Source organism: Ochotona curzoniae, unplaced genomic scaffold (assembly GCF_017591425.1).
Source record: "Ochotona curzoniae isolate NIBS_2020 unplaced genomic scaffold, NIBS_Ocur_1.0 scaffold_4506, whole genome shotgun sequence".
NCBI lineage: Eukaryota > Metazoa > Chordata > Mammalia > Lagomorpha > Ochotonidae > Ochotona > Ochotona curzoniae.
Window position 1 is genome coordinate 21515575 of NW_024467119.1, and position 25402 is coordinate 21540976.

The window sequence follows — 25402 nt, forward strand, 5'->3', positions numbered from 1 at the left end:
GGAACTTTTAAAGTAACTGCTTAGATATTAACAAGATATGTCAATAAATTAGAATATTTTTTATAAAACAAACTTATATTTTAAAAAGCTTCTGTTTATTAGTTGAAAGGCAGCGCCAGTGAGATTCCACATGCTGCTTCACTTCCTAAATGCCCCCAAAGCTGGGTCTGGAAAAGCAGAAGGCAGGAGCCAGGAATTCAGTTTAGGTCTCCTGTAAGAGTGGCAGGCATCTGGGGACATGGGTTATATTCCGTTGACTTTCCAGGCACATTATCAGGGAGATAGATCAGAAGCAGAATGGCCAGGACTCCAATTGGCACTCCCATAAGGGATGCAGATGCTGTAAGCAGTGGCTTATCCCATTGTGACACAGCATTAACCCTTCAAATGAGACAGCTTCCATTTTGTATAGGTGAGTACTACACACAGATGTGAAAGAAAGCATTAGGGATATTATCCTTTTGATCCTGTCATTTTCCTGCCAGTGGTGCCATGGAGACAAGGCAATTTTGCAGGCTTGTCATAGAGTTGTCACCAGTTCATGTTACACAGGAGAGGGCTTTAAAGTGTTTCTGAAAATTGCATATTGTCTTTAAAATATAAAAAATTTTTACTTTTCATGATTTTTACATAGGTGGTTAGAGTGTAAAGGGTCAAGAGCTACAGGAAATTGGGTGAGGCCATTGTTTCCACAGTCTCCTCATCTTGCAGTTCCCTCATACATTCATTCGTTCAGCGAATATGTATGGAGGGCCTGTAATGTGCTTAAAACTGTAGGAAATGCTGATTCTACAAAAACAAGTGGCACGCTTTCTCTACAGCAAGAGCTCACACTGGGGTGGAGTGTGAAACTGCAGCGATAGTTGTGCAACTGTGAGGATATGCTAAAAGCCATGGAATTGTGCAACTTAAATCGGTGAGTGATGCGTGGATTATGTCTCAACATTTAAAACAAAAACAAAAGTCAAGGGCTGAGTACTGTATAAAACCAGCGTGAAGTGGCCTCAAGAATTTAATGTCTGGGAAAAGGCTTCATCGGTGATTAAACTTTTAGCTGTAATGTTTATAAAGGTAAGTTCCAGGGGTTGGTTTGGAAGTCACCATCTGCAATGCCCACAGCACATGTGGGTGCCAGTTCAAGTCCAAGCTGCTCCACTTCTAATCCAGCTCCCTGCCAAACACCTTGGAACATAGCAGCAGATGGCCCAAGGGCTCCGGCCCCTGTACCTTCATGGGAGATCCAAAAGAAGTTCCAGGCTCCTGCTTTTATTGCTGATATCTGGGGAAATGAACCAGAAAATGAAAAATCTCTCTCTTTCTGTAACTCTTTCAAATAAATACGTCTTAAAAAAGAAAGAAAAATTACTTAGTGATACAGCAGAAAAGACTCCAAGCAGAAAAGCAGAAGGGACAAGCGCACCAAGTCGTAGAGGTGAGAAATGGTGTATACAGTATGTTTTAATCTAAACTGAGAAGTAGTACAACCGAAATCAGCTGTGTTTTGGACAAATCACACCAACAGCCATGATGTAATGGAAAGGACTCACCTTTTTTTTTTTTTTTTCCCTTGCAGAGTAACTTGTGCGCGTAGGTTTCAAATCTGCCCTTTTAGGTCTGAAAGTGTTACATGGATGTCTAGTACAATCGATCCTACCGAGGGGGCTTGCCAGCAGGGAGCAAATGGCGAGCAGACCCATGAAAGATTAACATAAAATCTGATCTTGCCCCGTTTATAAAAAGGCAGTTTGTTCACTGGCGGGCCCTGCTCCTCGGGTGGTGGCGACAAGTCTGAGAAATTCTTTTTAAAAAGGTCTTTTCATACTGGGAAGGGGGCAGAGGAAGCCCGTGCATTCCTCAGGTTTCCTGCTTTTCAAGATTTTAGAGGCTGGGTCCTAGGTGCTCTCGCCATCTATTAAAGTTACCATTCTGAGTTCACCTGCAGGATCAAAAAGGAAATACAAGACGATTGAAGTAAACACGGCACGGCCAGCACGCGCGCAACTTCCTAAGTGATTCAGTGCCCCTCGCACAGGAACCAAGGAACCCGACTCTGAGCAGCACGGAAGATTGACAGTGACACCGCCACGCCGCCAGCGAAATTAGGTGCTCAATTCCCCGTTCCTCTTGCACCTTCTAATTCCTTCCCACTTCGCTAGTTTCAGGGCGGAACCCTTTTTTAAAGTTCTTCCTAGTTGGGACGTACGACCGATTTCGTCAGCACAATCCGGGAAGGTCAATATGGCGGCGGCCATAAGGTGCCTCGGTGCAGGTGAGGCGGTGGGTTCCCGGGCGCGGACAGCGGCTGCGGCTCCGACTCGGCCGGTTGCAGCGCCCTCTAAGTCGGACTCTCCCAGGCACGAGCCTGCCCAGGGTGTCCGAAGTCCGCGTGGTCTCTCCGGGCTGCAGGTCTGCAGCGGATCAGTCCTTCTGAGAAGTGACCTAACGGGTTTCACTCTTCTCTGGTGCCTTCTTCTCTCAGACTCGGGTGGGAGGGGGATGTACCGCGACAGCCTTCCAGCCCCGGAGAGGAGGGCAGGGACGGGCTGGATTTCCTATGCCGAGAATGAGGGTCCCCGGGAGGGGTGTGGAGACAGCTGCCGGAAGAACCGAGTTCTAGAAAGAGAAAGAAAAGTGGTACGTGTGTGTGTGGCTTCTATCAGCGTGCTTTGCCGTTTTCAGAGATGCTCGTTTATGTTTTCTGGATACATCTTTGTAGGAGATTGAGCTCTCAAACTTGCAGGTGTTCTCTAATTAGGATCAGCGTTTGTCACTGGGAAGCTAATTGTATAGCATCTGCTTTCCGTAGTTGATAGTCAGTGATGTGAAGGAATCCTAAGCCAGGTTTCTTTAGCACTATGCCACCGTTTTCTCTTTGACTATTCCGCAGGAAAGCTCAATGTCAAGTCCAGCATCTTTCATTTGCTGCTCAAAAGTGAACAAATAGGGCTTGGCACAATAGCTCAGTTGGCTAATCCTCCATCTCCAAGCACCTGGATTCCATATGGGCACTGGTTTGTGTCCCGGCTGTTCCACTTCCCTTCCAGCTCCCTGCCTGTGCCCTGGGAAGGCAGTGGCAGATGGCCCAGAGCCTTGGGACCCTGTACCCGTGTGGGAGACTCAGAAGAAATTTGTGGCTCCTGGCTTTATATTTGCTCAGCACTGGCCATTGAGGCTACTTGGGGGAGTGAACCGGCATATGGGAGATCTTTCTCTCCATTTCTCCTTCTCTCCATAAATCTGCTTCTCTAATAAAAATAAGTAAATACAGTGAACAAACAAACATTTGTGTATCTACAATATAAAGATGTATTTATTTTATTTGAAAGGCAGAACGGCAGAGAGAGACAAAAATTTTCTGTCTACTGGTTTACTCCTCAGCATCCGTGATTGGGCTGCTACTGGATCAGGCTGAAACCAGGATCCTGAAATGTTGTCTGAGTGTCCCGTATGGGTGGCAGGAGCTCACACAGCTGGGGCATCTGCTTTCCCAGCACACAGGGAGCTGGAAGGGAAGTGGAGCAGCTGGCACCAACCGGATGCCCTGAAGGGGACTCTCTGTATCACAAGCCACAGCTTAACCTGCACGTGAACTCCCGCAAGTGTATTGATGGCATTGTTATATGGCAGAAATCCCACGTTGGACAAAACTAAAAGAAGTAAGAAGAGATCTTAAGATAATTGTTCCTTTCCTGAATTTCCTTTTCTTGGCATCCAGAATACGTCACTCTTGTAATCCTTCTGTACTTCCCTCCTCACATTTCTCCTAGCCTCATTCTGTTTCTTTGTTGTCCCAGGAATCAGGATTCCATCCTTCATTCTCTTACATAAGGTCAGTTCAGTCCCGTAGGAGGTGCTGCAGTTGCAGGCGGAGGCTTGGGCTGACATGCCATGGTGCTGTCCCCATTATGTATGTATTTTAGTGATTTATTTGAAAGACAGTGTGATAGAGAGCTGGAGCTCTTCAGTCTGCTCAAGTGCCCGCAACAACTGGTGGCTCAGGCTAAAACCAGGACCCTGGAACTCCATCTTGCTCTCCCATATGGTGGCAGGGGTCCAAGCAGTTGGGACTTTTGCTGCCTTCCCAGCTACGCAACAGGAAGCTGAAGCAAAAACAGAATAGGTGGAACTTGAACTTGCATTCTTGATAGGGTGCTTGCACTGCAGCTCATGGCTTAATCCACTGCACCAGCATGCCAGCCTCTATCCTAATATTTTTACCTTGATACTGAAGTGGAAATATTTTGGAATATTAGCTATAGTAAAAATATACTAGGTTTTATTAGTAATTACACTGTTTTTTTAACCTTTTATGCTTAATTTCTTAAAAAGTTATTTATTTTTATTGGAAAGGCATATTTATAGAGAGGGAGATCCTTTGTCTGGTAGTTTGCTCCCCAAGTGGCCGTGATGGCCAGAGCTGAGCCAATCCAAAGCCAGGAGCCACGAGGGCCTCCCATGAGGGTTCAGGGTCCCAAGGCTTCTGGCCATCCTCTACTGTTTTCCCAGGCCACAAGCAGGGAGCTGGATGGGAAGTGAGCAGCTAGGGCATGGACAGATGCCCATATGGAATCCTGGTGTGTGTGAGGCTAGAATTTAGCCACCGAGCCATCATGCCGGGCCCTGTTCTCAACACTTTTTGAATTATACTTGTGCTGGTGGCAGGTGTGGTGATACAGCAGGTTAAGCTGCTGCATGGAATATTCACATGATGGCGTTCTGCATTAGAGTGCTGGATGAAGGTCCAGCTATTCTGCTTCCACTCCAACTTGCTGCTAATGTGCTTGAGAAGATAGTGGATTGGGACTCAAGAAGTGGAGTCCCTGCCATTCATGTTGGAAACTTTGGTGGAATTCCTGGCTTGTGACTTCATGTGGTCCAGCTCCAGCTGTGGTGAGCATTTAGAAAGTGAACCAGCATGGGTCCCAGTGCGATAGCCTAGTGGCTAAAGTCCCTGCCTTGCTTGTGCTGCGATCCCATATGGGGACTGGTTTGTATCCCAGCAGCTCCACTTCCCATCCAGCTCCCTGCTTGTGACCTGGGAAAGCAGTTGAGGATGGCCCAAAGCCTTCGTACCCATAAGAATCTCCTGGCTCCTGGCTTTGGATCAGCTCAGCTCTAGCTGTTGCGGTCACTTGAGGTGTGAATCAGTGGATGGAAGATCTTCCTCTCTGTCTCTCCTCCTCTCTGTATATTTGACTTTCCAATAAAAATAAAAATTAAAAACAAAAAAAGAAAAAGTGAACCAGCAGATGGAAGATCGCTTTCTTATTCCTCTCTGTCACTCTGCCTTTCAGATAAAGTAATGTCTTAAAAAAAACTTACACTTGTGGTTCACATTCTGCTTCTATTAAGTAGCACTGCGTGGAGTCTTCCACATCTTCTGGTGCCTGCTTTCTATCCACTGCACCCAGCTCGCCCCTTCGACCTCTGCTCTAACAGTTCTAGCTCTACTCACTTGTGATAGCTGCATTCATCTTCTTCTTGTTTTTAATTTTTTGAAAATTTATTTGATTGAAAGGCAGTTTTACAGGAAGAGAGATCTTCCATCTACTGGTTCATTCCCTGAATGATACTGGGCTGATCTGAAGTCAGGAGCCAGAATCGCCCATGTCTCCCACGTGGGCACAGGTGCACAAGTACTTGGACCATCTTCTACTGCTTCCCCAGACACATTTGCAGGGAGCTAGATCAGAAGGGAAGCAGTATGGACTTGATCAGGTGCCCGTATGGGAGGCTGGCTTTGAGGGAGACTTAACTGTTAAGCCTCACTTTTTTTTTTTTTTTAAGATTTCACTGTTGGTTAAAATTGAAATAATTTTACTCCAACATAATTCCTGTATCCTATGGGATCTTCCCCATATTATGTCTGTCATTGCTGTCTCTCCCCACTAGAATGTCAGCTCTGCGAAGATAGGAATTTTTGTGTTTTTGTAACTGATGTATCCTAAATTGGGACATATTTCATTCATTGTTGTTGACTGAATAAATGAGTCATCGCAGAAAGATGCGTTCTTCTATTTGTTGGACAGTAGGCTATGTATGTGTATATATGTGTAAGTGTATAGGCACATGACTTTTATTTGAAAGAAAGAGATAGGCAGAGAGCTTCCATTTGCTGGTTCATACCCTGAGTTCCCTACAGTAGCTAGGTTTGAGCTAAGCCAAAACCAGGGGCCTGGAATTCCATCTTGGTCTCTCACAAGGGCAGTGGGAACTGCAGTGCTTGCACTGTCACCTGCAGCGTCCCTGGGTGCACATTAGCAGGAAACTGGGTTAGAAGTGGCGTAGCCAGGGTTGGACCCAGGAACTTTGGTTATGGGTAAGGGTATTGCAAACGGTGACTAAGCAGCAGGGCTACTTGCCCCCTCTCAGATAATATCTTAACTAATTGGAATATCATCTTTGCCCTCCTTTTAAAAAATTCTTTCATTCACTCCACAGATAGTGACTGAGTCTCCAGACTTGCCCAGCACTGCTGCTAGGTGTTAGGGTGACAGTGGCAAACAAGCTGTATATAGCTGTATAAACTTTTTTTTTTTTTGCCTATGATAGAGCAGCTATTAATTATATAATTTTTATTCATTTTGGTCTTGTTTTTTACTTTCCTTTTTTTCCCCAAAATTTTACTTATTTTTATTGGAAAGGCAGATTTGGAGAGAGAAGGAGATCCGTCATCCATTAGTTCACTCTGCAGATGGCTCCAATGACTCGAGCTGTTCTGAAGCCAGGTCTCCCACATGTGTGCAGGGTCCCAGGCTTTGGGCAATCCTCTACTGCTTTCCCAGGCCACAAGCAGTGGAGCGGCCAAAATATAACTGGTGCCTATATCGGGTCCTGGATTGTGCAAGGTGAGGATTTAGCCACTGGGTCATTGCACGGGGCCTTTTTTTTTTCTTTTAACTTTTTGAAAGACAGAATAAAAGAGATCTTCCATCTGCTCTTTTTCCCCAAATGCCCCAACAGCCAGGATGGGGGCTTGCTCAAGTCAGAAGGCTGGAACTGAATGTGGGTCTCCCCTGTGGGTGTCAGGGAACCGGTGGTAGTGGTCACCTGATGTGTCCAAGGTTGCTAGTTAGCAGGACACTAGCATGGGGAAATGCAGACCCTCCAGTACTGAATACATGTGCGTCCCTGGCACATCTTTTATTTTATTTTATTTTCATTTCTTTAAAAAAGTATTATTTATTTAATTAATCACATTGCATTATGTGACACAGTTTTATAGGTACTGGGATATTCCCCCCATCCCTTTCCAAGCCCTCCCCCCATGGTGGATTCCTCCACCTTGTTGCATTACCACAGTTCAAGATCAGTTGAGATTCTTTCATTGCGAGCATATATCAAGCATAGAGTCCAGCATCTAATTGTCCAGATAAGTTCAACGGTTTCTTGGGGAGACCATCTCTGGTCTGAAGGTAGAGCCAGCAGAGTATCGTCCCGATCAATTAAAAATCCCAACATAACATCAGCAATAATTTATAATGTTATGGAATTAATTGACATAGTATTGAGTAGCCAACATGTTAAAAGAAGAAAAAAAAATACAAGTTCTTTACCACATCCTGTGACTCCTTCATTGACATTTCAATTTTAGTTTATACACGGCTGGGTTCTATACACCTCAAAATGGCTATAGATTACTTTTCAGCTGTCTCGTGTCTATTTACATTATAATATTTAGCATTATATAGCTTTAAAGCATAATTTTGCTGGACTTGGCTTTTTTTTTTTTTCGGGTAGTCTAGACTGCCTTATAACTCTAACAGGACATATGTCAACAATTGAGGTTCAGAACATTTTTTAGGAGGGGTGTGCAGAGAAATCTTCAATACCCTAGCAAGGAGTAACCAATCTTTGTGTCCCACCTAGTAAGGTATAAGTGCATCCACGCTGACCGTTTCCTGTCTGATTCCAAGCTTTCCTTGTTGTTCTCTATCTATTCTAGAGTTTTATTTGTTTGTTTGTTTTCAGGGGTTTCTGGAGCTATCCTGATGGTCATTGCCAGACAGGGTGGGGACCCAAAGTTGGAACCAAGTGAGGACCAGAGAAAGCTCCCCTCCCTAGTCCCGAAGGAAGTTTACTGTTCGGTTTCTGCGGACTGCTCAGGGCTCCTGGCTGTTGTTCTGATGCCCTTGGATCCTGTGAGGAAGGATTTGGACTTCTTCCATCCCATGTGGTAGATCCAAGCGGGAGTGGATGACCTCAGAGTTCTTGGCCTCCGAAGGCACTCCAATTCCCCATGGTGTTCTTGGCGGTTGGGATGTAGTCCTTGGTGTTCATACTGATGGTCCTTGGTGAGAATCCGTGAGTCTTCAGGGTTGGGATACAAGCCTCTTGTCTCCCTGCTCCACTCTGGGGTCCTCCCCTGCTCTACCCTGGCACATCTTAATTACAGTTGTCCTAAATGCTGTGAGGGGGAAGTCTGAGATTGGATGAAAGACAAAATCTATTCTGAATCTTCAGGGATGGCTATGCTGAAGAAGTAGCATGTAAGAAGAGTCCCTGAAAATGAATTGAATTGCTCTGAATTAGCTGTGTGACAGATGAGTGGTAGAGAGAATGTACTCAGATGGAAAGAATTTTGCCATCGAAGGGTGGTAAAGAATGGGATGCAATGAGGTAGTCAAAAGGTGGCAGGCGTGACCAGTGGGAAGGAAGATGCTGTTAGAAGATGCTCAGTAGGTAGGTTAGAAGAAGCTCATGGAGTACTGGGGCAATAACTCAGTTGTTCAAGAAACCAGGTTAAGCCATCCTAGTTAATGTCAGATACTATGAGATGTTCATTTTAAAAATGGTCTCTCTTACTCATAGAAGGTGGAAAAGAAAAGAGAATGTAAAGGATAGATCGCTTGGGAGGTTGCTGCAGTAATTAGCTAGTAGATGATGGAGGCCTGGGCTGTCATGGTTGGAGGGAAGGGTAAGACTGCAAGGGTAGGGTCTTCTGGGAGGGTTGAGATGAAAAAGTTAGATGAGAAGGCACTTGTGGACTGAACCCTGAGGAATTCTCAACTTTCAAGACTAGTGATAAGACAGTAAGCCAAAAAGAAACTGAACTAGTTTCTATTTCAATTCCAAGGGCAGAGGGCTAGGAAGACTTCTGAGACTGGGGCAGATTCAGGTGTGTTCCAAAGTAATTGAGTTCTGATGTAACAGGAGCAGTCACCTACTATGCGTGAATGGGGAAGAAATGCATTAAAGGAAAAAATATAAATGACATTGATGCCAGAGGATTAGAAAATACAGATATTATCTGACAGTGCTACTGAAGTAAAGTACTATTTGTTTACTGTTGTTTCCTTAATTTCTGTTGAAAATTACAATTTCTGATTATTACTAGGGATCATAACTGGTAGTGCTTTTGTTTTTGTTTTTGTAAATAGCACATTGCAGTTGATGTATTTAAAGGTATTCCAAGGTTACTGGATTCTTGTTTAGTATGATCAGCATTGTCCCAAAACATTTGTCATACCTTGAATGGGTAATTGCTTGTTCCTTAATTTACCGTATCTGATTTTTTTTAAAAAGATTTATTTATTTATTGGAAAGTCAGATATACAGAGAGGAGGAGAGACAGAGGGGAAGATCTTCCATCCGATGATTCACTCCCCAAGTGACCGCAATAGCTGGTACTGCGTCAATCCAAAGCCTGGTGCCTGGAACTTCCTTCTGGGTCTCCCACGCAGGTGCAGGGTCCCAAGGCTTTGGGCCGTCCTCGACTACTTTCCCAGACCACAAGCAGGGAGCTGGATGGGAAGTGGAGCTGCCGGGATTAGAACCGGCGCCCATATGGGATCCCGGTGCATTCAAGGTGAGGATTTTAGCTGCTAGGCCACGCTGCTGGGCCCTACCGTATCTGATTTTTATGAAAAATCAATGTATTTGAAAGTCAGAGCTGCAGAGAGAAGGGAGGGATGCAGGGAGATCTCTGTTCACTGGTTCATTCCCCAAGTGGCCGCAGGGACTGGGCAGAAGCTAGGATTTAGAAGTACATCTGGTTCTTCCTCGTGGTGGCAGAAGCCCAAGCACTTGAGGCATCTTGTGCTGTTTTTCTCCAAAGTGTTACCAAGGAGCTGGATGGGAAGTGAAGCAGTCAGTACTCAGCTGCTCATTTGGGATGCCAGTGTTGTCGGTGGTGGCTTAACGTGCTATGTTACAACACTGGTCCATGTATCTGATTTAAGTTCGTTGACTTATGTAAAAATGTGGAGCCTCTCCCCTTAGACTCTTTGATTACAACATAACCTACTCAATTTGAGATCTCACTGGTCTACCTCCCTTTTTCTTGCTAACTGGTAAAGCCCATTGTGGTTTTTCTGCCACGAAGAATTCCTGACAGAAGTGGATCGCCTCTGCTGCCTCCGCTGTCACTATTGCAGGCTCGCACATTTCACAGTTGTGTTGATAATCATGTTCTCCGGCTCTCTCTCGGAAGATTGTAGATGAAATTGAGATTTTTAGCGTGGGGCTGTGGTGACAGTTGAGATGATAGTAGTAAGGAGTGAGTTGGTATGTGGGAGGATTAAGAGCTATTGTCTCGCAGACTTCTGCACCGCTGAATGTAAAGTCCTTGAGGCAGGAATTCGCTTGCTGAGCCCCAAGGTTGAAAGGGGAGCTTGGTGAGCATGTGGGAGGAGTTACGGGGCAGTGGGCGGGACCTTGCAGCCCTCCGTGAGGGCTTTGTAGCTGTTCTGCACACCCAGTGCTGTGGCTTCACTTCCTGCAATAAATCCTCCTTCTGTTCAGGCAGAAGCTTACCATTTCTGTACTGCTGGCTGTTGCAAAATTTTACACAATGAGTTGAATATCAAGATGTTGGGTAGTTAGCAATCATTTTACATGAAAATCTAGCTGCAGAGTGCTAACTTAAAAAAAATTGAATTTTAGGCTGTTCCCAACAGAAGAAAATATAGATGGCCAAACATAAAAACATGCTTGGCAAAAAAAAAAAAATACTTGGCCTAAGTCATCAGCAAATACCAATTAGGACAAATCTTCCACTTATTAGATTGGTAAAAGCTACAATGTTTGATGACACTGTGAGTAGTGTGTGAAGACGAGTGAGCTTCTACTGCTGGCGGATGTGCACGTGGGGACTGTTACTGTAGAGGACAGTGTTTATCAAAATTACAAATGTTTATACTTTTTGACCCCAAAAATTCACTTCTATAAATTGATTCCATAAATATACTCGTATTTGTGTAAAACAATGTTTGTACAAGATTATTCACTACAATACTGTTTATAATAGCAAAATGTTGTAAGCCATGAAATGATTGGTCCCTGATTAAGAACATGATAATACAGTTGCACAGAGTATATGGAATCTCTAAGATTATGCCCTTTTGGACTGCTGGGAAATTACCTCTTATGTATGCACATAGACTTAAAGTGTTGAGAAAAATACATGCGTATGCCCTCTGTGAACATCTCATAGCATAGATATGGGTGGAACAGGCACTTAGACCTTTAAGAGAAAAAGCAAGATATAGAGTAGTGAGTAGAATATGTTTTGATTAAAAAAAGTACTGTTTTGATAAAAGAGGACAGGACCATATGTTTATACTTGTACATACTACTGATTTTTCTGGAAGGATTCACAGGAAATCACTAATGTGGGAGGGAAGCTGGAGGTCGTGTGGAAGGAGGATTTTTATACAATCCTGTAATCTTTAGTTAAAAATGTAGAAAAAGATTTCTGTTTACAAGGGAATATATGTAAGATATAAGCAATAATAGTAGGTTGAAATTCTGAATCATTATAATTCAACTCGATAAATACAACATTATCATATTCAGAGACCCAGGGATTTTAATATTTCATCTTCCTCTTCCTGTTTTTCCTGAATTTGTGTTTAACAATACTGTTGTTTTTATGTACATTTTTTGACAAACATACTTCTAAATATAATCATGTTCAGTTTTTTTTGGAAATATTTATTTATTTGAAAGTTAAAGTTACAGAGGGAGAGAGATATTTTCTATCTGCTGGTTACACTTCTGATGGCTGCAGTGGCTAGGGCTGGGTCCGGCCAAGGCCAGGAGCCACAGCTTCGTTGGGTCTCCCATGTGGGTGGCAGGGTCCCAGACACTTGGGACATCCTCTGCTGCTTTTCCCAGGCCAATTACAGGGAGCTGGATCAGAAGTGGAGCAGCCAAGCATCGAGCTGGCGCCTAAATGGGATGCTGGCACCACAGGTGGAGGATTAGGCTTCTGTGCCGTGGTGCCGACCCCATATTTCTTTTTCCAAAGTTTGGTTTTATTTATATGAATGCCAGAGTGATTTAGAAAGAGGGAGAGACAGAAAGAAAAATAATTCTTCCATCTGCTGGTTTATCCCAAAGTAGCAACCATGTCCAGGATGGGGACAGGTTGAAGTCAGGAACCTGGAACTCCATCTTGGTTTCCCACGTGGGTGGCAGGGATAGAAACACTTGGACATCAGATGCTGCCTCCTCAGCCTCATTAGTGGGGAGCTGGATTGGAGGTGGAGCTGACAGGACTTTAGCAAGCACTCCAATATGAGATGCTCTCATGTCAGGCAGTAGCTTAACTGGCTGTGCCACAATTCAGACCTCTCTGTCATATTTCTTTTAATAAGTTTATAAAATTAATTTGAAAGACAGAAGGGTGGTAGTGGTGGTGGGACCTGGGAGGAAGTTGGGACAGGGATCTTCCATCTGCTGGTTCTCCCCAAATATCTGCAACAGCAGAGAGTGGACCAGGTTGAGGCTGGGAAGTGGGAGCTCGGTCTGTGTCCGTTGAGTAAGGGGTGAGACCCAAGTAGAGGAGCTGTCACTTGCCCTCAAGGCTGTGCATTAACAAGAAGCTGGAACTGGGAGTGGAGCCAGGACTGGAACCCTGGCACCATGATACTGTACATAGTTATTACAGGTTGTGTCTTAACAGCTAGGCCAACTGCCTGTCCTCGTTATTATGTTTCTTTCATTTATTTATTTTTATTACAAAGTCAGATATACAGAGAGGAGGAGAGACAGAGGGAAAGATCTGTCTGATGATTCACTCCCCAAGTGACCGCAACGGCCAGTACTGCGTCAGTCCGAAGCCAGGAGCCTGGAACTTCCTTCTGGGTCTCCCATGCAGGTACAGGAACCCAAGGCTTTGGGCCATCCTCGACTGCTTTCCCAGACCACAAGCAGGGAGCTGGATGGGAAATGGAGCTGCCGGGATTAGGACCGGTGCCCGTATGGAATCCTGGGGCACTCAAGCGAGGACTTTAGGCGCTAGGCCACAGTGCTGGGCCCATTATTATGTTTCTTAAAACTATGATTAAGAATAACAAAACAGGGCCCAGCATGGTAGCCTGGTGGCTAAAGTCCTTGCCTTGCTTGTGCCAGGAGGATCCTAGATGGGCCTTGGTTTATATCCTTGTTGCTCCACTTCCCTTCCGGCTCCCTGCTTGTGGCCTGGGAAAACGGGAGGATAGCCCAAATCCCTAGGACCCTGTATCCATGTGGGAGACCCAGAAGAAGCTCCTGGCTCCTGGTTTTGAATTGGCTCAGCCCTGGCAGTTGCGGTCACTTGGGGAGGGAATCAGTGGATAGAAGATTTTTCTGTCTTTCCTTCTCCATAAATTTGCCTTTCCAGTGGAAAATAAATACATCTTAAAAAAATAATAACAAAATAGAGGCAGGTGCTACAGCAGCACCTATAACCCTGGCATGCCGTATTGGAGTGCTGGTTTGAATCTTGGCTACTCTGCTTTTGATCCAGCTACCTGGATCAATACTCCTGGGAAGATCCCGGACACCCATATGGGTATGTGGATGGATTTCCAGATTCCTGCTCAGCCTGGCCCAGCCTCAAATATGTGGCCATTTGGAGAGTGAACCAGCAGGTGCAAGATCTCTTTTTCTTTCCTTCTCTGATGCTCTGCCTTTCAAATAAATAAATCTTTAAACAGCTGCAAAATATAGAATGTTTTTGTTTTGGAAATGCTGATTTTTATGTAATGATTGTTTAGTTCTCCTATTTTGTATGTGTTTCCTTTCTAGTCTTGATACGTCATCAAAGGCCTGGTCTTGCCAAGATGGTTTGTCAGACATCTCTTTATCCCTGTTCCATTAACATCCAGGTGCCCAGCAGGCATTTTGCTGCTGCTGCTACAAAGTAAGTATTTTATTTTTTCTCCTGTTACTTCATTTTGTATCACTTAAAATAAAAAAAAAATTTTGCTTATTTATTTTAAAGATTATTTTAATTTGAAAGGAGTTACAGAGTTACAGAGAGGGGATGAGAGAGAGAGAGAAAGAGAGAGAAAGTGGGATCTTTTATCCCCTAGTTCGCTTTCCACGAGCAACAATGGCTGGAACTGATCTGAAACCAGGAGCCAGGAGTCTCTTCCAGGTCTTCCATGTGGATGCGGGTTCCAAGGGCGTTGGGCTATCTTCTGCTGCCTTCTCAGGCCAGAAGCAGGAAGTTGGGTGGGAAGTGGAGCAGTCAAGACATGAACAGCTGCCTATATGAGATGCTGGCATTGCAGGTGGAAGCTTAGCATACTCCACCATGGCGATGGCTCACCAAATTATTTAATTGGAGAGAGAGAGATAGACAAATAGACTAATAGACACATGAAGAGAGAACTTCTTTCCTCTGGCCTACTTCCTAAATGCCCACAATGGCTGGGATTGGAGAATTCAATTCAGATCATATCCGTGACTGTGGCAGGAACCCAGTTTCTTGGGTCATCGTTGCCTCCCAGGGTCTACGGTGGCAGGAAGTCAGGGTCAGAAGTGAGAGCTGGGAATTGAACCCAAGTGCTCTGACATGGAATGCGGGCATCTTATCTGCTAAGCTAACTATCTACTCCCTCATATAAATTACTTAGTAAGAGATATACTTAGTTCTATTGCGAGTTAGAGGTATATACAGTTGTAAAAGTTTATTATCTTTGCTTCTTTCACCTTACACTTCTGAAGACAAGATAAACACATAATAACAGTACTTAACACCTAGTGAACAGTGGTGTTCGATACGTTGCTGGACTGTCATGCAGCTTTATGTGGCAGTTATTGTTTGGCTTATTTTATTGTGAATAAGATCAGGGCGCAGATATGTGATATAACTAGTGCAGAGTTGAGAGCTGACAAGTGTTGGAGCTAGGATTGGACCCCATTGAGTCAAACTTTTTTTGAACCCACTGTTTCAGTGAATTTGAGTAAGTTTTTCCTCTCTCCCTGAGTGAATGAGTGAGCAAGTGTGCTTGTGTGTGAGTGTGTGTAGGTCTCTCTACTCTTTAAATTGTGTGTTTTCCTGCTAAGTACTTCTCTTTGATCAGGTGTTACAGGATTATTTATCCTATGATAATGATAGTGGGATTTCAGATGTGACTAATTTGTAGTAGGGTATGAATTTAAGTTGATTATGTAGCATTTGAATAAGTATAAACTTAAGAGATAAAAATAAAAAAAAATATGTATTTAGTTGAAAGGCAGAGTTAGAGGCAGAGACAGAATGAGTGAGACAAAGAGAGAGATCTTTTATCCACTGGATCACTCCATATGTGGCTACAACAAGTCAGGCTGGGTTAGGTTGAAGCCAGGAGCCAGGATCCGAGTTTCATCTGGTTCTCCTATTCTGGGTACAGGGTCCAAATGTGTAATCCATCCTCTGGCTGCTTTTCCAAGTCCATTAGCAGGGAGCTGAATCCAAAGTGGAGCAGTTGGGACTCAAACCATTGGCTGTATGGGATGTTAGTGTGTAACTCACTGGGCTTCTGATTTTTTTTTTTTAATAATAAAAGATTATTTGAAAGGCACAACAGTTGAGAGAGAGGGAGAGGGAAAAGGGATGGAAAAGCAGAGAGATAAGGGAGAGACAAAGTTCACTTTTCTAGTCAGTCTCCAAGTGGCTGCCAATAGCCAGGTCTCTGCCAGGCTGAAGCCAGGAACCAGGACCTCCTTCCATGTGTCCCAGGTGGGTGCTGGGGCCTAAGCACTTCATCCTATGCTGCCCTCTGGTGCATTACAGGGAGCAGGATCGAAGTCAGAGTAGCCAGTATATAAACTGGTGCTCCAATATGTGATGGTGTCATTGCAAGCAGTGGCATGTCACACTTTGCCACAATGCCAGCCTCTCAACTTACAACTTTAAAGAGCAATGTTTTTTCAATATTTTATTTATTTTTTATTTGAAGGGTAGAGTTACAAAGAAAGGAGAGACAGAGAGAGATCTTCATCTACTGGTTCACTTGAAGTGGCACCACAGGTAGAAGCTTAATGTGCCATACCACAGTGCTGGCCCCCAGCAGCGGTTTGTTTTCTAGTAAGAAGCTGGGCTCTTTCTTTGTTGATACTTCCACCCCCTTGTTAAACTGACTGGCAATGTGATAGCCTAATAATATTCTTGCTTTGCTCCCCACTGAGGCAGGACTGAGAGCAGATGTTGGCTGAGCACTCCAGCTCCTTCTTGAACTATCTCCCTGCAGAGCATCTTACTAATTGTGCTTTTCCCCAGATGGTGCTGAGCTTACTGAAATGCAGAAACAGAGGTGGTAGTTAGCATCATCCTTTTTCTGATTGTCTTCTACGTTGTTACCAGTTTTGAGGCTAAAATGTCTTAGATAGAATAAGATATTGCGAAGCTGTTGTAAAAACTTATGAACTGCTTACTTTATGCCAGATACTCTACCAAGAGTGTTAGCTCACTTCATTTAATGTTAGTTAATTTAATCTTCCCAGCAGCTCTGTGGATCACAGATTGTGTTTTAAGTGTTTCACAGAGAGAAGAATGACAGTCCAGAGGTTAAGTAATGTGTCCAGGGTTGCATAACTACAAGCTCGTGGAGGAAGGTGTTCAGACCACGTTGGCAGAGATGAATAGAATCCATGGCTTTGGAGGGTGGGATCTGAAAAGCTTGTGGAGTTCAGTCTCCAGGATCTTATGACAAAATTTACTGGAATGCAATTCTTAGCTTATGGGGTACCCCAAATGAAAATGGAAACATGGGAATATATGTATACATGTATCTATCTATCTATCTATCTATCTATCTATCTATCTATCTATCTATCTCTATATATATATATATAGAGAGAGAGAGAGAGAGAGAGAGAGGAGAGACAGAGAGAAATATATTCTGTCTGATGATTCACTCCGAAGTGACTGCAGCGGCCTGTGCTGCGCCAGTCTGAAGTCAGGAGCCAGGAGTTCTTCCGGGTCTCGCACACGGGTACAGAGTCCCAAGACCTTGGGTCGTCCTCGACTGCTTTCCCAGGCCACAAGCAGGGAGCTGGATGGGAAGCAGGGCTGCCTGGATTAGAACCAGCGCCCAAATGGGTTCCCAGTGCATTCAAAGGGAGAACTTTAGCCATTAGGCCACTGCATGGGTTCAGGAATTTTTTAAGTTTGTAAACATTCTACCGTGTGATACATTCTTGTTTCTGTAAATTTAGTGTCTGGCAGCTTGGCCGTGCTGTCTCTGTGTTTACTGTGTGTAGTGGAGTGTGTGTTGGGCACTGAGCAGGATGGTGTGATATGAAGATGAATCAGGAACCTGTTCTGGTCCTCTACCTTGCAGATTTCGCAGTGAGCTGGCTGCAACGTAAATGGTTGCTTTTTAACTTTTTTTTTTTTTTTAATGAGTTTGTTAACTCTGTTGATAGATAAGAGGTACTCATGGTAAGCAGTTTAAAAGTAAAAGGGGTATGTAGTGAAAAGCAGGTCTTGTTTCCACCGTTCCTGAACCACTCAGTTTTAATGATCTGTATATATTACTTAGTTTTTGTATAAGTAATAATATCTGGTATACTCTGTTCTGTGTCTTGCTTGCTGTTAAATTTACATATTTTAGAAATAGTTTCATATGGAGCTGACTTTTTTTTAAGATTTACTTTTGTTGGAAAGGCAGATCAGATTTACAGAGAAGTACAGACATGGAGAAAGATCTTGCATCCATTGGTTCACTCCCCAAATGTCTGTAATGGCTGGAGCTGAGCTGATCCAAAGCCAGGAGCCTGGAGCTTCTTCCAGGACTTTCACACAGGTGCAGGGTTCCAAGGCTTCGGCCTCTCCTCTATTGCTTTTCAGGCCACAAGAAGGGAGCTAGACGGGAAGTGGAGCAGTTGGGACACTAACTGACACGCGTGTGAAATCTCCGAGCTTGCGAGGTGAGGATTCAGCCACTGAGCCATCACATAGGTCCCAAGCTGACTCACTGTAGAATATGTTATTGGGTGAATATTCCATGATTTTTTATAATTCTTCCTGTGTTGGCACGCATTTCTGTTTTGTCATATGAGTGATTCTGCTGCTAATGCGCATGTTATGGTTCCGTTACTTTGCTGCCTCTTGCGCTCTGCCGCCAGCCTGGGTGACAGGGATTGAATTCCAGGCTTTGTCCTGGATGATGTGGGCACTTAGGGAGTGGAACAGCGGATACATCGTCTCTCTGTCTCCATCTCTGATTCTGTCTCTCTGGTTTTCAAATAAGTAAATATTTTTGAAAATTTAAAAATCACAAAAATTTATGAAGAGAGTTTTTTTTTCATATCTGACAGTGAGAGTTGTTTAGTAGCTTGATGGAATCAAAGCATTCATAATTTAGTTGTAGTGGTTTTCATTTTTAATATAGTGAATTTATAATATATTTTAAAGATTTTTTTCAGATTTAATACATTTTTAAAGATTTATTTATTTGCTTGGAAGGCGGAGTTACAGAGAGGGCTAGATCCATCTGCTGGTTCACTTCTTACAGCTGGACTGGTGCAGTCAGGAGCCAGGAACTTCTGATCTCCCACAGGGGTTTAGGGGCCCAAGGTTCCTACCACTTTCCTGGGAACATTTGCCGGGGGCTTGATAGGAAGTGGAGCACCTGGGACTTGAACCTAATATGATTTTTAATAGAAATCTGAGATGAGGTAGATGAGCAAAACTCATTTTTTTTTCCTCTCTCTTTCTCCCTTTCCCCTCTCCCACTTTCTCAGCTGTCTGGATCTCCCCTGTGTGTGTGCTCTGCTTGCCAGCAGCAGGTCTTGATTTTGAAAAGGTCACTAAAAAAATTCCTGGCTTGTCCGACTCTGATTTAGTTTCCCTCTTGACGGTGGGTTCTTTCCTCCCCTGTCGCTATGTCTGACGTTTTTAGCGGATGCTGGGCAGCTTGTGTAGAGCAGCGGAAACTAGCCTGTCTGCCTGCAAACCGTCGTGTGTGTTCCTCCTTCACGGGTCGGGGGCTGAGCCTGGTGCTGGTGTGTTGTTGTTGTGGTTATCACCAGTGTGCAGTGTGGGTTTCCTTTGTGCATAGGGCGGGGCTGAGCAGCTGGAGGTGCTCTGGGTGTTCCTGCCCAGGCCCCTCCCTGTCTGCCCTGCATAGCAGCCTCTCCCCTACCAGGCCTGCCGGTGAGCAGTTCTCTGGGCCTGCTAGGCTGGCAACAGTGGCAGGGGGAAATCTCTGTCATCCTTATCCACCCTTAGCCTCATGTAAGCCAGCACAGCTGGATCTGCAGGATGGTTTTTGTCCCTTCTTCCCATGTATCTGTTTCAGGCCCTGCTTGCAAGTTTCATGTTACTTCCCCAATGTATTGGTAGAGGGTACTGGACTCACTGTTTCCTGCCCCGCCTGCCCTTAGGCATAGAAATTGTTGAGGTCTTTTTTTTTTCTTTATAATTATTATTATTTTTTTTTTCAAGGCAGAGTGATAGTGTTGAGAAAGGGAAAGATTTCCCATCTGCTGTCTCTTTTCCAGGATGGCCCCAGTGACCGGCATTGGGCTACACTGAGCCAGGAGCCAGAACCTCCACCCACCCCAACATCCACTGCTTTCCCAGGCACGTTAGCAGGGAACTGAGTTGGAAGCAAAGCAGCCAGAACTGGAACTGACACCCTGCTGTAGGATGTTAGCATCAGAAGTGGTGGCTTACCGCACTGAGCCATCCCACCACAACTCTGGCCCTTTCTTCTCTCCCCTGGACACAGTGGTGTATACCTGGGCCTTTCCCTCCAGGCCTGTGTGTTCTGGGAACACCTGGTGAAAGTGCATGGCAGAGTGCTCGTGAATGTGGTGTTACCTGCCCGTGGGTCTCTCCCTTGCAGGGAGATTGTGCTGCCACACTGGCCGTAGAGTGTTAGCTGATAGTTCTCTTACTGGCTTGTTCTTCCTGTTGAGGTGGGTTATGGGGGGCTGCTTTTCCTTGTTTTCAGATTTCTTCCCTGTGGTCTCAGCTTGTGATGGGATTAAGAAAAGTTGTGGTTTTATCCAGTTCTTTCTCACTGTTAATACTCTTTCCAGCTTTTGCATTGGAAGCTGGAACAGAACTTCTGCATTAAGTTCAAAAGGTAATGAATAAACCAACAGCAGAGGTGTGAGTGAATATTTATGGATTAGACTGAAGGGTAACATTGTAGGACATTTCTATTCCGCCAATAAGCCTAGACATCTTCTCCTGACTTCCGTTTAGTAGGGTTTGACAGAAGTTGTTTGATTCCCACCCTCTCCCCGAAGTCCTCAGTGTGAAAACTTGTTCAGCCTTGATGGGCCTTGGAATCTTCTCTTGGAGTGATCATGAATTTTCAGAGGTCTACAAATGCACTTTATTATTTCACTAACTTTTTTTTCTTATTTTCTTGAGTATGACCCTGCAATTATTTTTCTGTTTGTGTTTTGGTAGTTGGGTGCAGATGGGGCATGGAGAAAGTTATTAGCTGAGTCCAGTGTCTTATTACTGACTTAATCTGGGGGGTTTAGTTACCCAGGTAACTAGAGCTAAATTCTCTTCTTGGGTTCACACTGCCAGGTGTTTGCTCCTGCACCTTCTTAAAAACCTTCCTAGCATAATTTAGCTTATTCACTGAGAATCACAGTATTGAAGTTCTTCTGATAGAACCTTACTTAAATGCATGAAAAACAAAAATCTTCTGAATGCAATTCTTGTGAGTAAAGGTAAACATTTGTTATAGGGCCATGGGAAACAGACAGTGGATCTGTGAGATGAATTGTTAGTGAGGGAATGTATTAAGTTGTAGGTTTTCAAGGCAGAAAACCTTCTTTCGAGATTCTCATTTGTTCTGTGCTATAGTGATGTTATACTGGTTTTTTTGTTTTGTTTTGTTTTACTGAAGCATTGTTCCTTTCACAATTTAAGCATATTTTCACTGAACCGCCTCAAATATTTTAAGAAACAAGGTCCCAGAACATAAATAAGTGCAGTGCCATATGCCTTTATGAATCAGACTTCTCTTGGATTTGGCAAATAATTGCAATTTGAAAAAGTCAAACATCAGCCTCTGGGAAAAATCATGCTAGTTGAAAAGTAGATGTACAAGTTCAGCTGTGCTTGAAAATGTGATGAAATCGGCATATATGTTAAGGAAGTCTGGAGCCAGGGTGAGGACATGCTGGTTACTTTAAAGAGCAGCGTTGATTCCTAAGACAGGTTCCTCCTTCTATTGGCTCCACTGCTTCTTTGCTAAATATAAACCAAAAATGTGGTTTCTCCAGTTTGGAGGGTTTCAGGATACACATTTTAAGGATGTTGTGGACTACTTCCAAGGCAGCTCTCGAGACATGTTGCAGCCACCATGTACGTGAGCGCTTGCTCAGGCTTGCTGTTGTCTGAGGATTGCCATCATCTGCTGTTGTGTCTGTTAGCAAGGAGGGTGCAGTTATTAGTGGTGGTAATAAAGATTTATTGAATGTTAACTGTGAGGATGGAGTCAGATGTTGGATTTGTTTCTGTTTTGAGAGTCACAGAAGAGGGGCTATGTGCGTGTGTGTGCTGAAGCAGGGCAGTCAGGAACTGAACCCATTTGTCCACGTGGATGCCAGGAATCCAGTTATTGAGCCATCACTGATGTCTGCTGGTGTCTGTACTAATAGAAAGCTGGAGATGGTGGCCACAGTGAGATTTGAATGCAGGAACTCGGATGGAGGAAGTGGGCATCGTGGTCAGCAGCTTTGCTGCAAGGCCAGACACCTGCCCTTTGGAGTCTGTTTTGATTTTTTTCAATTGCTTTTCTCTTATCCATTTCTTTGACATGAATTTTATTTTATTTTTTTAAATTGCTGGCATAGCAAATTACCACAAACTTTAAAAGAACACACGCAAGGGGCTGGCACTATAGTATAATAAGTAAAGCTTCCACCTACAGCATTGGCATCCTAAATATGGGTGCTAGTTCATGCCCACTTCTGATCCAGCTCCCTGTTTGTGGCCTGGGAAAGCGGAGGATGATGGCTGTAGTCCTTAGACCCCTGTACCCATGGGAGACCCTGAGAAAGCTCCTGCTTCCTGGCTTTGGATCGGCTCAGCTCTAGCCATTGTGGCCATTTGGGCAGTGAGCCAGCAAATGGAAGATCTCTTTCTCTCTCTGCCTTTGCTTCTCTTTGTAGTTTTGCCTTTCAAAACAGACAAACAAACAAACAGACGAAAAAACCCTGCATACTTTGTATTTTATATTTTTGTTAGTTATCGGACACTAGTCTCAATAAGTTAAAATCAAGGTGCTGGTGGCTCTAGGGGATAACCTGTTTCCTTGCCATTCTCAGCTTTAAGAGCCAATCTACATTCTTTGGCTTGTTCTCACTTCCCCCATCTTCAAAACAATGACAGGTCAAATGCCTTGCAGTGTTCCAGTGTCATCTCTCCATCTGTGAGGTAGCCAAAAAAAGGTCCAGATCCTTCCCTTTAAGGACTCCTGATGGATTGAATTCCTAGATAGCCTGTGAAATCTCTGTCTCCTTTTTTTGTTGTTGTTGTTGATTTTCATCGACTTGGATAAAGAGAGGGAAGAACGGAGGGAGAGTGTGAGTGAGCACGTGCACGTGTGACCTTGGATCTGCTGATTTGTTCCACAAATGTCCACAGCATCAGATGTTTGGCAAGCCCAAAGCCAGAGCCCAGACCTCACTCCTCGACTCCTGCATGGATGATGGAGACCCGAGTAATTGAGCCGTCAGTTGCTGCCTCCCAGGGAACTGAAATTGGCAGTGGAGCTGGGATATGGGCCCAGCACTTTGTATGGGATGTAAGCATCCCAAATAGTATAAATATATATTTTTAAAAGATATATTTTATTTTTATTGGAAAATCAGATGCACTGGGAGGAGGAGAGACAGAGAGGATGATCTTCCATCCGATGACTCACTCAGCAAGTGGCTGCAATGACCGGAGCTGAGCTGATCTGAAGCCAGGAGCCTAGAGCCTCTTCTGGATCTCCCAAAAGGTTCCCAAAGCTTTGGGCCGTCCTTGACTGGTTTCCCAGACCACAAGCAGGGAGCTGGATGGGAAATGGGTCTGCTGGGATCAGAACTGGGGCCTGTATGGGATCCTGGTACATGCAAGGCAAGGACTTTAGCTGCTAGGCTACTGCGCTGGGTCCCCCAAATAGCATCTTAACCACAGTTCCAAGCCACTACCCTCACAAATGTTTTAATTAATGAAATATGTTCTAGAAAGATGTTTGAGTACCATAGTAGGCAGAATAATACCCCCTCACTACAGCTGGTACAGTGGGAGACCTGGAAAGAGTTTGGAACTTTGGATTTTGGCCTTTGAGTTGTGAATCAGTGGATAAATAAAATATATATAAATAAAAATAAGAAAATAAGCATTTAGCAACATTTATGGTTAGAGGAGTGTGTGTGGGGGCTGAAGTTGTGACACAGTGGCTTCAGTCACTGCTTGGAGAGCAGGCATATCGTATCAGCACCAGTTCCAGCTCCTGGTGCTCTGCTTCTGATCCAGCTCCTTGCTGCTGGCCTGGGAAAGCAGCAGAGGATGGCCGGAGTTCTCGGGCCCCTGTAACCCCGTAGGAGGCCCAGTAGAAGCTAATGGGGCTTTGATCTGCCCAGCCCTGGCTGTTGTGGCCATTTAGGGAGAGAAGCAGCTGATGGAACTTCTCTGTTTTTCCCTCTTTCTTTGAAAGTCTGCCAAATGAATAAATAAGTAGATAAACAGGTAAATACATTTTTAAAGAAAGAGTACATGTGTGATACGAAGTGATGCTGAGAAACTTTTTATTACCGTAGCTTTTCCCCCTTAGCTTCAAGCTCTTACCTGCAATTACCTGTTGAACACATTTTCTTTTCAAGTGTTTTGTAAGTGCCCTGTTAGTTTGTGCTATGTAACAGACTGTGCCATCGTTAATCCCTGCCCACACATCACGGGTCAGCTGATGAAGGCTGGGTTCAGATGAGTCTCTGATGACCTTGGCTAGACTTGCTGGGCACCTTTGAGGTCGGCGGAGAACTGTCTAACCTAGCCTGGAGCGCTGTGGGAGCAGCTGTGTTCCACCCAGCCCTCATTCTTCTGGATGGCTAGCCTGGGCATGTTGTTCTTGGGAGATAGATATAAAAGCAGGCAACATATGAAGCCTCCTATTGTCTAAACTGAGAGCCAGTCAAGTATCATTCTTGCCTTATTTACTTGTGGTTAGCCAAAACCAGGAAATATTCAAAAAGTTCGTGAAAAAATGGAATTCAAGGATAAATCTATTTTTCGTGCCAAAAAGTTTGAAATCCATGCATATTTTTTTGTAATGTGTATTTTCCATGATTTTTGTGAAACTCCCCTGTAGTCAGAAGGCCAATACAAGGGGCTGGGAAGTATACTTCACCCCTTTAGTCGGATGGGCTGCAGAGTCACTTAGCAAAAAGGGACTCGGAGGGGGAACGAGACAATGGTTGGGCAAAGAATGCAGTCTGCCTTACACCCTGAAGTCCATATGCCAAACTGAACTGATGGCCTCGCTCACCAGAATCCCGTTTTTGCCTCATTTCTGCTCATGGTTACCGATACTGCTCTGTCTATAGTTACTCAAGTTAGAAACTTCAGAAATATTGAGTCTTCTCTGTCTCCTTTCCTTGTCTTTGGTGCTTACTTTGTGTATCTTCCTCTCTTCTGCGTGTTTTCTAGCCTTATTACCATCCCGGCTCTGATTCAGGCTGCGTGCCACCTGGAATGGGAAGGGAGGATCATCTTGGGATGGCCTCTGGTCCTGCCTCTGTTGACAGCCACAGAATCCCCTACTGAAATGTGCACGTCATTCGTGCTCACTGCGTTCCCACTGCCTGGAGAAAGGCCCTCTGGTGTAGAATCTCCAACGTCATTTTCCGCTCTTTCCTGCCTTACGCGTCACCCTTTTAGTTCCTGTGGTCGATAAACTCTGGCCGGTGGGCCAGATCAGGTCTGCAGCCCCGTGTTTGTATAGTTCATATGCTGGGAATCGTTTTACATTTCTTAAATGATTAGAAGACAACTGTAATGTTTTGTGACACATGAGAATTATGAAATTCCTACTTAGTATCTATAAATATGTGGTGCTGGAGCACAGCCATGCTTGCTCCTTCAGGCACTGCCTATAGCTGCCTTGCCCTCAGTGGTGGAGTTGAGTCACTGTGACACACTGCCCGGCCCTTTATGGAAAAAGTTTGTCAAACCCAGAGCCAG

General features: G+C 44.4%; 1 protein-coding gene across 2 annotated transcripts in view; it reads left to right on the forward strand.

The window, feature by feature from the left end:
• The first annotated feature begins 943 nt into the window (after positions 1-943).
• MRPL1 (mitochondrial ribosomal protein L1) overlaps positions 944-25402 on the forward strand; it is a 90647-nt gene continuing 66188 nt past the window's right edge. Inside the window, exons 1-2 of one of the 2 annotated variants that reach the window (XM_040966560.1) lie at positions 944-1038; positions 14014-14128. In XM_040966560.1, coding sequence (XP_040822494.1) covers positions 14049-14128 — 80 coding nt within the window. In that variant the 5' untranslated portion in view covers positions 944-1038; positions 14014-14048. Of the gene's footprint in view, positions 1039-2134; positions 2270-14013; positions 14129-25402 lie in introns of those variants that run through there. The other variant, XM_040966559.1, reaches the window with a different exon arrangement.